General features: G+C 47.3%; 1 protein-coding gene across 2 annotated transcripts; it reads left to right on the forward strand.

Annotated features, from left to right (window-relative positions):
• The first annotated feature begins 7,918 nt into the window (after positions 1-7,918).
• CUNH16orf54 (chromosome unknown C16orf54 homolog) lies at positions 7,919-10,461 on the forward strand. Of its 2 annotated transcripts, none has more exons than XM_039247726.1 (2): positions 7,919-8,029; positions 8,673-10,460. In XM_039247726.1, exon 2 carries the CDS (start codon positions 8,673-8,675, stop codon positions 9,345-9,347), a length of 675 nt encoding a protein of 224 aa, XP_039103657.1. In that variant the 5' UTR covers positions 7,919-8,029; the 3' UTR covers positions 9,348-10,460. The 2 variants fall into 2 exon arrangements, with proteins under 2 accessions (XP_039103657.1, XP_039103658.1); XM_039247727.1 differs by lacking the exon at positions 7,919-8,029 and adding an exon at positions 8,066-8,270 and having other exon boundaries at positions 8,673-10,461.
• The last annotated feature ends 3,108 nt before the right edge of the window (positions 10,462-13,569 follow it).

Genomic DNA, 13,569 nt, shown 5'->3' on the forward strand with positions numbered 1-13,569 from the left:
AGTGGACTCAACACTGTGCAGGAAGAAGCTGTGGGGCTATTGTTGCTACATAGGAGGGTGGGTTTTGAGCAGAAAGTAAGGAGAAGTGGGTGAACTCAGCAGTTTGGCCAGCCACACTTCCTCAAAAAGGTGAACATAGTGTTACCATCTGACTGAGAGGTACTACTCCTAGGTATAGACCAAAGAGAAAGCAAAAACACAAAAGCCTATAGATGGGTGGCTCAGTTGGTTGAGTGTCTGGCTCTTGGTTTCAGCTCAGGTCACAATCTCATAGTTTGTGGGATCAAGCCCCGTGCTGGGCTCTGTGCTGACAGTGCAGAGCCTGCTTGTGATTCTCTCTCTCCCTCTCTCTCTGCACCTTCCCCAACAGTCTCTCTCTCAACATAAATAAACATTAAAAAAATGAGGTACTGATTCATTCAGCATGGTTGAACCCTGAAAACATTATGCTAAGTGAAAGCTGCCAGACACAAAAGGCCACGTGTTACATGATTGCATTTATATGAAATGTCCAGAATAGGAAAATGCAGAAAACAAAGAGTTGTTGGGGTGCCTGTGTGGCTCAGTCAGTTGAGCATCCAACTTCAGCTCGAGTCATGATCTCATGGCTCACAGGTTCGAGACCCACATCCAGCTTTGCACTGACAGCCTGAAGCCTGCTTTGGATTCTCTGTCTCTGTCTCTCTCTCTCTCTGCCCCTCCCTTGCTCTGTCTCTCTCTTTCTCTCTCTCTCAAAAATAAATAAACATTTAAAAATATTTTTTAAAAAAAGAAAGGAAAAAGAAAACCGAAAGTTGTTGCCAAGGTCTGAGGGAGGAAGGAATGGGGAGTGACCGCGAATGGGTACAGGGTTTCTTTCTGGGGTGATGAAAATGTTCTGAAATTAGATAGTGGTGATGGTTGCTCAATCTTATGAATATATTAAAGCCTACTACATTGTACTGGGAAAACTTCCTAGCATGTGAAATATAGCTCAATAGAAATAATAATAAACAAAGTTTGGCCACTCAGTCCTGCTGCATGTAGAAAGTACAGCAATGGAGTGCTATCTTCAGGATCCTGTTGATACACCTTGGCACTGGGGTGAGGTGTTAGAAGATGAATGGATTTGGATGGGGATGAGTCTCCTGCCCCAGGATACAAGTGGATCTTCCTATTGGATCACCAGTGGTTAACTGCCCATGGAGGTAGTAAAACCTTTGTGATGAATGGGGCTGTGATGGCCAGGTATGTTGTGGAGGAGATAAAGCTTAACATTTTCTTGAGACCATCATCTCCACCAGAATCAGGCTAAGAACCTGGGCAATGGGCAGGCCTATTGAGCATAGGAATTGAGAAAATATGTGGTAGCCCCTTGGGCCCTCTTTTCTCATGGGAACATCTGGTGGGCAGCCATGTACCACAGAGTGTAGGATCAGATGCTGGCTATAGAAAGCCTCAGTAGAGTATGGACCTCAGTGACTTTCCAAGTGGCATTATGGCAGAGAAAAGGGACCCATGTCCCATTCCCAAGTGGCCATGTGGGCGAGGTGCTCCTACACATACTCAGCTTAACTGATAGTTTCCTTGAGAGAGATCCTTCGGGTCCCTTAATCTTTTTTTTTTTTTTTTTTTTAATGATCTGTTCTACTGTTGTTGCTTTTTTGTTTGTTTCAATAGCTTTGATTTCTGCTCTAATCTTTATTTCCTGTCTTCCGATAGTTTTGGGTTTTATTTGCTGTTCTTTTTCCAGTTCTTTGAGGTGTAAGGTTAGGTTGTATATCTGAGACCTTTCTTCCTTCTTTAGGAAAGACTGGATTGCTATATACTTCCCTCTTATGACTGCCTTTGCTGCATCCCAGAAATTTTGAGCTGTGGTGTTATCATTTTCATTGGCTTCCATTTACTTTTTCATTTCCTCTTTAACTTCTTGGTTAGCCCATTCATGCTTTAGTAGGATGTTCTTTAGTCTCCAAGTATTTGTTATTTTTCCAAAATTTTTTGTGTGGTTGATTTCGAGTTTCATAACGTTGTGGTCTGAGAATATGCATGGCACGATCTCAATCTTTTTGTACTTGTTGAGGGCAGATTTGTGTCCCAGTACGTGGTCTATTCTGGAGAATGTTCCAAGGGTACTGGAGAAGAACGTATATTCTGCTGCTTTAGGATGAAATGTTCTGAATATATCTGTTAAGTCCATCTAGTCCAGTGTTTCATTCAAAGCCATTGTTTCCTTGTTGATTTTCTGTTTAGATGATCTTTCCATTGCTGTAAGTGGGGTGTTGAAGTCCCCTACTATGATGGTATTATTATCAATGGGTTTCTTTATGTTTGTGATTAATTGATTTATATATTTGGGTGCTCCACATTTGGAGCATAAATGTTTACAATTATTAAGTCTACTTGGTGGGTAGACCCCTTAATTATGATATAATGCCCTTCTTCTTCTCTTGTTACAGTTTTTTTTTTAATTTTTTAAATTTATTTTATTTTTTTACAAATAGTTTATTGTCAAGTTGGTTTCCATATACAGTTTTTATTTTAAAGTCTAGATCGTCTGATATAAGTATGGCTACTCCAGCTTTCTTTTGGTAACCATTAGCATGATAGATGGTTCTCCATCCCCTTTCTTTCAATCTGAAGTGTCTTTAGGTCTAAAGTGGGTCTCTTGTAAACAGCATAGAGATGGATCTTGTTTTCTTATCCATTCTGTTACCCTATATCTTTTGATTAGAGAATTTAGTCCATTGACGTTTAGAGTGAGTTCTGAAAAATATTAGTATATTGCCATTATTTTTCTTGTAGAGTTAGAGTTTCTGGTGATGTCATCTGGTCCTTTCTAGTCTTTGTTGCTTTTGGTCTTTTTTTCCCCATCTTTTCTTCCCTTAGAGAGTCCCCCTTAAAATATCTTGCAGGGCTGGTATAGTGGTCATGAACTTCTTTAATTTTTGTTTGTCTGGGAAACTTTTTATTTCTCCTCTTTTGAATGACAACCTTACTGGATGAAGAATTCTTGCTGCATATTTTTCTGATTCAGCATATTGAATATATCCTGCCACTCCTTTCTGGCCTGCCAGGTTTCTGTGGGTAGGTCTGCTGCAAACCTGATCTGTCTTCCTTCGTAGATTAAGGACTTTTTCCCTTGCTGCCTTCATGATTCTTTCTTGCCTGAGTATTTTGTGAATTTAACTACAATATGCCTTGTTGATGGTCGGTTTGTTGAATCTGTGGGAGTCCTCTGTGTTTCCTGGATTTTGATGTCTGTGTCTTTTCCCAGGTTAGGAAAGTTTTCTGCTATGATTTGCATACATATCCCTTCTACCTCTTTTTCTCTCTCTTTATCTTCTGGGACCCATCTGATTCTGATGTTGTTCCTTTATAATGAGTCACTGATTTCTCTTATTCTTAAATCGTGCTCTTTTGCTTTACTCTCCCCCTTTTTTCTGCTTCACTATTCTCTGTAAGTTTGTCCTCTATCTATATCGCTGATTCACTGCTCTGCCTCATCCATCCTTGCCACCGTGGTAGCCATTCGAGATTGCAGCTCAGTTACAGCATTTTTAAATTTTATCCGGACTAGATTTTACTTCTTTTATCTCTGTAGAGAAGGATTCTTTCTTTTTTAAAAAATTTTAAAATGTTTTATTTGTTTCTGAGAGAGAGACAGACAGACAGCATGAGCAGGGGAGGGTCAGAGAAAGAGGGAGACACAGAATCTGAAGCAGGCTCCAAGCTCTGAGCTAGCTGTCAGCACAGAGCCCGATGCAGGGCTCGAACCCACGAACCGTGAGATCGTGACCTGAGCTGAAGTCAGATGCTCAACTGGCTGAGGCACCCAGGCGCCCCAATGTAGAGAAGGATTCTAATCTATTTTCGACCCCAACTAGTATTCTTATTATCATGATTCTAAATTCTGGTTCAGAAATCTTGCTTGTATCTGTGTTTGTTAAGTCCCTGGCTGTCATTTCTTCCTGCTCTTTATTCTGGGGTGAATTCCTTCATTTTGTCATTTTGAAGGAAGAAAAGGAATTAATAAGGTAAAAATTTTATTTAAAAAATTGAAAACAACACACACATAACACAAAATTAAATAAATGATGCTAGAAACTAGGTGTGTTTTAGTCTGGTTATTGAAAGGAGTTTGATTGATTAGAGGAAAAAGAGAAAAAAAAAAGAAAAAAAGTTTGAAAATTTGAGAAAATGAATACAATGAAATAGAACTTGATATGATGGAAGTAAAATAGAATTTGAAAAATCTACAAAAAATGTAGTTAAAAAATAAAGGAAAATGTTTTTAATAAAAATAATTTTTTTCTCTTTCTGCATTCAAGTAAAAGAAAGGAAAGAAAAAAGAAAATTGAACAGATGGACCAGCAAACAGACTGAAATACAATTGATATTACATCGTTTTCCCCTAGAAGTCAAACTATGAAGCACTTTATAGCCTGTAAACTAAGCACGCGGAGAGATTGTGGTGTTCCTGAAGAGGTTGGCCCATTTGGGAGGGGCTTAGTGTAATGGTTCTGTTCTCCTCTAGATGGGCCTGCTTAGCTTACTGGGGTGGATTGTTGTGGGGCCTGTAGGGGTGTATGCACGTGCAAGCACAGGGTGAAAATGGCATCACCCAGCTACAATCTAGTATCAGAACTCTGTGCTCTCCCTAACCAGGAATCGCACACTCATCCTTTGTCTCAGGTTTCCACCCACTCCCCAATTTTACGCTGTCTGTAACCATGCCATCAAGTTGCCAGGCGGCACCTCCCTCCTGAGTTTTATCTGAGATGCGGCTGTGTTTCCTGACCCCTCACTTCTGAGGAACTGTGGCTTTGACCCACTCAGATCCTCTGGGGAAGGGTCTCACTGAGCAATAGCCAGGTGCTGGCCGCACCCAGGAACATTCGCAGGACCTTCCTGCTGTCGATATCTAGAGACTTGCGGCTTGGTGCCAGCTTACCCCAGAAAAAGTTCATGTGATCATGTAGCAGCAGCGTTTCCAGGGTTATGGAAAATCATGCATGGCCCAAGGGCCTCCCAGAACCACTCTGCTCCTGGGAATTCGCCCCTCCCACCAGGGCACCGCTAGGAATTTGAGCTGCAGAGTTTCAGACTCTGCACTCCCCCTGTTTATAGAGTCTTAGTGGAATTTAAACCCTCTCCTTTCTCCCTTTTTATTTAGTTCAGTCTCTGCAGCTGTTTCCACTTTTCCACTTTCTCTTCAGCTGCTTTTGTGGGGGTGCTTTTCCATACTCTCTCCCCATCTTTGTCCTCTCTCCTCAAGCAAAAACAATTCCCTGTCCTCCATGGCACTTATCTCCACTTCACCTCTCCGCACCACAGACCTGCTAAGTTCTGTGGTTCAGGTTGTGCAGATTGTTGTGTTAATACTCAAATCAGTTTTCTAGGTGTGCAGGATGGTTTAGTGTTGATCTGGTTGCATTTCATGTATCCAAGACAGAAAAAAGAGTTTCATTCTGTTCCGCCATCTTGGCTCCTCCCCCATCTTCTTTTTTTTTTTTCAATTCTTTTTAAAGTTTGTTTAAATTTATTTATTTATTGAGAGGAGAGAAAGAGAGAGAGAAAACAAGGGGGTGCAGGGAGAGAAGGAGAGGGGGAGAATTCCAAGAAGTCTCCACACTGTCAGAGAGGAACCCAATGCAGGGCTGAAACTCACAAACTGTGAGATCATGACCTGATGTTCAACCGACTGAGCCACCCAGGCACCCCGGGTCGCATTATCTTCTGATGTTGCCCATGAGCTTGGGCTGCAGAGAACTGTTAAGGTATAGAGGTGGCTACATGGGACAGGTGGGATCCAGGAAGAGTGAAGGAAGGAATCCCAAGCAGGCTCCACACTGTCAGCATGAAACCCAATATGGGGCTCATGAACCATGAGATCATGACCTGAGCCAAAATCAAGAGTTGGATGGCTAACCAACTGAGCCACCCAGGTACCCCCCAAAATGTTAAGCTATTTTTTAAATGAGCTTAAAACATCCAATTTTGATTCCAGATCCTTTTGCAACTTCCTGGTTTTAATAATGTTTACCCTTCTAGTGTTTTGTTTGGTTTTGTTTAAATTTTCAATTTAAATTTTATTTTAGTAGGATCCACACCCACCATGAGGCTTGAACCCACAACCCTGAGATTAAGAGTCACATGCTCCACTGACTGAACCAGCCAGGTGTCCTTAGTGTTCTGGTTTTTTTGTTTTTTGTTTTATTTTTAAGAAATGACTAATTAAAACAGAATACACATAATTTTCAGATTTTATTTATTTAGTCTTAAAAATTTTTATTGCTGTAAATACATGTAATAAAATTTATTATATTAACCTTTTTTTTTACTTTATATATTTTGAGAGAGTGTGTGTGTGCACGTGCAAGCAAGCAAGCAAGTGGGGGAGGGGCAGAGAGAGAGGGAGAGAGAGAATCCCAAGTAGGCTCCATACTCAGTGTGGAGCCCGATTTGGGGCTTGAACCCACAAACCAGGAGATCATGACCTGAGCTGAATCAATGGTCAGATGCTCAACCGACTGAGCCACCCAGGTGCCTCTTTAACGTTTTTTTCCCTGTAAGTTTATTTTTTTAGTAATCTCTACACTCAATGTGGGACTTGATCTCATGACCCCGAGATCAAAAGTCACGTGCTATTCCGACCAAGCCAGGCAGATGCCCCAATCTTAACCATTTTTTTTTGTGTGTGTGTGTCCAGTTCAGTGGTATCAAGTTCAGATTTTATTTTAAGGCTTACGATCTCATCAAATTATAATCACGTCAGGTTTCGGCATATGTCCTAAAGCCAGGAACCTCTGGACTCTCCATTTCCACCTACCCCCATCCCATGCCACATTTTGTGCTCCTTCTGGCCCATTCCTCAAAACCACCAGGACAGAGCAATGTGAGTCAGGCTGCCCTGTGACCATCTTATAAGACACTAGCATTTCAACATATTTTTGTAGCCTTTCTCATGAAATGGCTATCATTTTGCAAAAACAAATATTCACACCTAATAAGAATTGTCTTGGGGCGCCTGGGTGGCTTAGTCGGTTAAGCGTCTGACTTTCGCTTAGGTCATGATCTCGCAGTTCGTGGGTTCGAGCCCTGCGTCGGGCTCTGTGCTGACTGCCAGCTCAGAGCCTGGAGCCTGATTCAGAATCTGTGAATCCCTCTCTCTCTGACCCTCCCCTGCTCAAGCTGTCTCTCTCTCTCTCTCCTAGAAACAAATAAAACATTAAAAAAAAAACTTAAAAAAAAAAAAAGAATTGTCTTCAGGTTGCTTACCAGACCAGGAATTTGTATCTATGCTTCTCCCGTCCCTCCCATATCCATGGGTTGTAGAACTTTGGGCACAACACCGTCCATGTGCAGGGACTGCTTGTCATCTGTCAGCGAGCAAGTCGAACTAGACAATCTCCGAAGGGACCCGAGTGGCTGAACAACACTCCCTCCTCACTCAGTGCTCCCAGGTTCCTCTGAGCCTCACCCCAGGGGAAGGGAGCCGGGATGGCAAATATTCAGGGTCTTGGAGGCAGGCCTGAGCCTGGATTTGTACCCAAATTCTCCCAAGAAGCCTACTCTGTGCTGCCCAAGCGTCACCTCACAGATGGGTTCCAACCCAAACTGAGGCTAAATGGTCTGAAGACAGATGCATGTTCATGAAAAGTGTGGCGAAGGCTGGCCAAGCAGGAGGGGGGTGTGGCTGGATGGCGGGGGCAGGTTCGGTGGGGCGCAGTGGCCAGGCCAGGGCCAGGACAACCACCGGAGAGCAGGCAGAGCGAGAGGCCTGGGGCCTGGCTACGGGGTGAGACCGAGTTCAACACAACCACTGCCCATTCCGGCCCCACCTCTCACCAGGAAACGCCTCCCCACCACATTGACCACATCCCCCCCAGGTTGCCTTGGAAACACTCCCCAGGGGCAAGAGGAGTTGGGGCACAGTTGCCCAGCAACAGGTGGTGCCCTCCCTTCCGGCCTCATCTGCCCGGCACCCTGCACAGGGAGGAGTGCTCTGAAGGGAGAGCCAGGAGCCCTGGGGCTGCCCTGACGTAAGGTGAGGTGGGCAGGAGGCCGCTGCAGGTGGGGGATCTGGGGGGCAGAGAGAGCCGGCAGAGACAAACAAGGGAGGTATAGTTGGCCAGGGCCAGGGCAGGCCCAGAGACGAGAGGCGGGGACAGGTGCAGAGGCGGCGCCCGGATCCCGGCAGGAAGCAAGCTCAGTGGAACCTGCCGAGAGCAAGACCAGCTCCAGGGAGAGCCGTGAGGGCACAGAAGCACCCAAGGCGCCAGCCAGAGGTGGGAGGGGGGCGCACATGCAGGGTGGGAGTCGAGAAGGGAGGTTCTCCTTTCCGCACCCACCACTTCCTCTGAGGCCCAAGCAAGCAGGAAAGAATCCCTGGGGCCCTTACAGTGTTGTCTGAGGCGCCCGGGATCTGGGCGGCCGGGGAAACAGGGCTCCTGGAAGCAGGTTCGAGAGCCTGAGCAAGAGGGGCAGCCGCTGACCCAGATGGGACACTGGCTCTCTGGGCTTCCGCCTGTCTCTCACCGTTCGGGGCCCCCTTTGCTCCTTTCTCTGATATGGAGCCCGTCACGCCTCTGTCTTCTCATTCTGGTGTGGACACACGCTGGCTCTCTCTTCCTGTAGGTAGTGCTGACCCTTCCTCATGTGCTTCCTCTCCTGACCCCCTGTCTCTTCAGATGCCTTCAACCCCAGAGCAGCCCTCTGGGCACATGGAGGGGCTCCCTGAGCCGGAGCTGGTTACATGGCCCCCACCGCCCTGTGGGCTCTGCATCCCCATCATGCTGGGCCTGGCCTCCCTGGCCGCCCTCTTCCTCCTAACCACAGCTGTGTTGGCCGAGCGCCTCTTCCGCCGCTCTCTACAACCAGATCCCAGCTACCGTGCACCCACCCTGGTCTGGCGCCCTGGAGGAGAGCTGTGGATCGAGCCCAGGGGCACTCCCCGAGAACGCTCAGAAGACTGGTATGGCTCTGCGGTCCCCTTGCTGATGGACGGGGCCCCAGATCCTCCCACCCCTGGGGGTACCTTGGAGGCCCGAGCCACAGCCCCACCTGCCCCGACAGCTCCACTCTCCCCTCCCAGATCCTTGGCCCTCCAGAGCCCACCCAGGGCCCCAGTTCGCAGCACCTTCTGGGGGCCCCAGGCTTTGGAGGAGAGGCCCTACACCCGGGGCCTGGTGAGCTGGGCTGAGCCTGAACTGAGGCCAGAGGCCAGTATGCACTTGGGAAGCCCCCAGCCCCGGAGGCAGCGGCTAGGGAGCCCTGATCCTGAGTGGGGTCTCCAGCCACGGGTCACCCTGGAGGAAATCTCAGCTTTCTGGAGGCGGGAAGGTCGAGCCAGTGTGGGGTTCTGATTCTCCAGGGCCTGGAGGACTGGCCTCTCCGAGACACCTGAGGAAGGCCCTACCTCAGAGGGTCTCTCTGAGGCCTTAAGACCTGAGGCTCCACCCCAAGAGCCCAAGTTCATACTTGAGCCCTCAGGGAAGAATGCCCCTCCCAAGGCCTTTTACATCTGGATTTCAATCCCCTGGATCTGGGGCTGGGCAGGCACTGTATGGACAGAGTCTGTACGGCAGGGGAAGCCCAGAAGTGTCTGTCTGGCTGTCCAGGGCCGCGGCACAGAGAATCAGGGGTGGGGCCGTCTATGGGCCAGAAGCCGCCAAAATCACGTTCTAGATTAAGAAGGATCTCAAGATAACAAACAGGCAGGAAATAGCATCATCCCAGAAGCTTCCACCTTCCTTCATTGTGCACCTAAGACGCTGACATCGGAGTGCAGGGGTCCTGTGGATGCCGAAGAACAGACTGAGTGTGGATGATGAGGGTCAGTCCTGCCAGCAGGAGAGAACAGGAAGCCAGCCTCCCAGAGCCACAGATCAGGCCTCCAGGAAAACACAGACAAAGGTCAAGAGCAGGCAAAGGAGCACCATATTACGTCCAAACTGTAACTTTGACCCCATCTTGCAACAGGGAGCCTGGTCAGCCAAATCGGAGAGGCCCCTCCTTGCCTCCAGCTGGGGCCTCGAGTCAGCGGAGATCAGCGGGCAGCGGTCCCCTTAAGGCTGACACATGGCAGCCCTCAGACTCTGACCCTCCAGGGCGAGGGAGGCTGGCCGACGCGATCGGAGTTTGATCCAGTGTGGAAAGGAACACTGTCACAGGGCAGAGCAGTTCCCAGTATTAGGCCTCTGGCCATCCTCCCTCCCAGCTTGCTGGATCAGTCCAGGCTGACGGATTTGCCCCACGACAGGCTTATTTATAATGCTCCATCCCATAGAAATGGAGCTCAGATTTGTCCTTGATTCTATAGCCATCTGTATCAGCTGGCCTCCCCTCAGGAGGAGAGCCAGGAGCTGCATTCCCGGGGGGTCCGATTTCCCAAACATTCAGTCATGCATGTTAGGATTTTTGCCTTATCACTTTACCACCTGTATTATTATTTACTTTATATTTTTCTGTAAGATAATTTACTATTTGTTTAATAAATTTATTTTAAAAAGAACATTTTTTCGTATCACTTCTGCAAATGGAAAACCAGTTATCAGTTGCCATAAATGGAAAGTAAACCATGAAAATAAATACAAGATTAAGCAAAGATGATATGTTCTAAGAAGACATTGTTCCCTCCCTGCTGGAAGCATTCATTGTCCCAAACATCTGCTCTTTCTTTTTTTATTCATTAAAAAAATTTTTTTAATGTTTATTTTTGAGAGAGAGACAGAGGGTGAGTGGGGGAGGGACAGAGTGAGAGGGAGACACAGAATCCCAAGGAACCTCCAGGTTCCAAGCTGTCAGCACAGAGCTCGATGTGGGGCTCGAACTTACAAGCCGTGAGATCATGACCTGACCCAAAGTCAGATGCATAACTGACTAAGCCACCCAGGCACCCCTCATTTTTTTAAATGTTTATTTATTTTTGAGAAAGCACAAGCGAGGGAGGGGCAGAAAGGGGGGAACAGAAGATCCAAAGCTGGCTCTGCACTGACAGGCTGACAGCACAAGCCCAAAGTGGAGCTCAGACTCATGAACCTCAAGATCATGACCAGAGCTGGGGCACCTGGGTGGCTTAGTCGCTAAACATCCGACTTCAGCTCAGGTCATGATTTCACGGTTCATGGGTTTGAGCCCCGCGTCGGGCTCTGTGCTGACATCTAACTCAGAGCCTGGAGCCTGTCTTCCAATTCTGAGTCTCCCTCTCTCTCTGACCCTCCCCTGCTCACGCTGTCTCTATCTCTCTCTCTCAAAAATAAATTAATTCATTAAAAAAAAGATCATGACCGGAGCCAAAGTCAATGCTCAACTGACTGAGCCACGCTGGTGCCCCACGCCCTTTCTATGTGAAAAGGAAAGAGAACTGATGGGGCAGCAAGTGTTAGGAAAGTGTGAGACATTCTAGGACCATCCTGCAACATTACCCCGGAAGTACTGAGACAGACTGAGAGCTCTGCAAGAGGGAGCAGCTACCCTGTGCTATTTAAGGGCCAGGAACCTCCCAAGCTCACACACAGGAAGTGCTGCTGGACAGGGACCAATAGTTGGCTCTTCCTTCCTGCTCAGGAGGGCCTGGACCTCCCACCTCACTGTTTGGAGGCCAGAAGTCAAAGTAACCGCAGGGCACCTTCCCTGGGCCAGGCCCTGGGGTGGAGGAATGAGCCCGGGCCCGGGCGCTCAAGGAGCTCAGGCTCCCCAGTGGCAGGACAGGGCTGGAAGCGGGTGCCACAGCACAGGACACAGAACTGACGCAAGATGGAGATCAGGGCCCCCGTCCCATCGCGGTAACTCAGGAGCTGGATAAGGGTGTCACTTCTCAATGTCGCCATCAGCTGACGGGACTCTGCGCACTAGGAGCGAACACACAGCCCACCAGGGAAACAAAACGGACGTACAGTGTTCAGAGCTTAGATGCGGGCCTGCCGAGCGCTCGCAGAGGCAAGGCGACGGCTCTCCATCTGGCTTTGCCACTCACTCACTCGGAGACTTCAGAAAAGTAATTTCTATGTAACTGGGACTCACATTCTTTCTCTGGACAAGAAAGTCGAAAGCTGAATAAGATGCCCTATGGCAACTTCTATAGCTATGACCTCTAAGCATGCTATTGAGTGAAAAAGGGGTGGGGAGCCTGAGTGGCTCAGTCGGTTCAGGTCATGATGTCTCAGTTCTTGGGTTCGAGCCCTGCATCAGGCTCTCTGCTGTCAGCTCAGAGCCTGTTTCAGATCCTCTGTCTCCCCCTCTCTCTCTGATCCTCCCCCACTCTCTGTCTCTCTCTCAAAAATAAATAAACTTAAAAAAAAAATAAGAGGGGTGTGTGCATGCAGCGATGAATGTGATCTTCCTGATGCAGAGCCCAGAGTCACCTTTACATTCCCAAACCCAGACCAGGGGCCACACATATCAGGAGCTCAAAGACAGGGGAACGGATGACTAAGTGGGTAGACTAAGAGAGGCATTAGTTTTACCCTTTCTCCTTTTTGTTTTATTTATTTTGTTAAAGTTTATTTATTAATTTCTTTTTTGAGAAAGAGAGAGCACACACAAGCAGCAGAGAGGCTAAAAGAAGGAGTGACAAAATCCAAGTACACTCAGCACCCTCAGAGTCAGATGTCGGACTCAAACTCACGAACTGTGAGATAATGACAAAAGCAGAGATCAAGAGTCCAACACTTAAATACTGAGCCACCCAGGAGCTCCACTCTTTCTCTACGTTAAAGGTTTCTCACACTGAGTCCTTCTTTTAAGTGTTTAGGTGCTTAAAATATACTTACTGTATGGTCCTTCACTTAATAATTCTGTTGTCTGGAGTTCGAGAGTGCTTTCTCTCCTCCATGACAGATGGTTTTCTCTTAAGCTTACTAATTAGGGGCTGTGAACTCAGAGTCAACAGGGCCTTGACAGTGGGAATCCACGTGACCAGGTTGGAAGGTGTCTTTCTAGAGAGGTTCTGGATTTCCTCATGCTAAGGATGCCTCAAGGGTGATACCAAAACTGGACTATGTATATTCATTTAATCAGGGCTTCCATGACCATGCAGATGGCGTAAACTTGAACCCCAAACCCAGGTAAGGGCCACCCAATGGTAATGTACTCTCAGGAGACATTTTCTATTGCCATGAGATCTCAGGGTGAACCAGACAGAGTTCTTTTATACTCTGAGATGATGGAAATGGAAAGATTCTTCTTTCTAGTAACTCTTTTTTTTTTTTTTTTTAATTTATTCCTTTATTTTGAGAAGAAGAGCCCAGGTGAGGGAGGGACAGAGAGAAATGGAGTGAGAGAATCCCAAGCAGGCTCCTCTCTGCCAGCGCAAAGCCTGACTTGGGGCTCGAACCCAAGAACCGTGAGATCACAATCTCAGCCAAAGTCAAACACTCGACCCACTGAGCCACCCAGCTGCTCCATTTCTAGTCTATTCTTTCAGTGAAGATGTCACCCTTTAAGAGACTGGGCTTTATATTAGGGTCTCAGGTTTCAATGCCCCAGGCCAGGCCTCATCTCCAGTTGCTGGGTGGGTGTAAAACCCAAGCCCCTTCATTGCCAAGATCTGCACAAGCACACAGCCCCCTCACAGCTCTGGTTTTC

Source organism: Hyaena hyaena, unplaced genomic scaffold (genome assembly GCF_003009895.1).
Source record: "Hyaena hyaena isolate Hyena2069 unplaced genomic scaffold, ASM300989v1 scaffold_306, whole genome shotgun sequence".
Classification (NCBI taxonomy): Eukaryota; Metazoa; Chordata; class Mammalia; order Carnivora; family Hyaenidae; genus Hyaena; species Hyaena hyaena.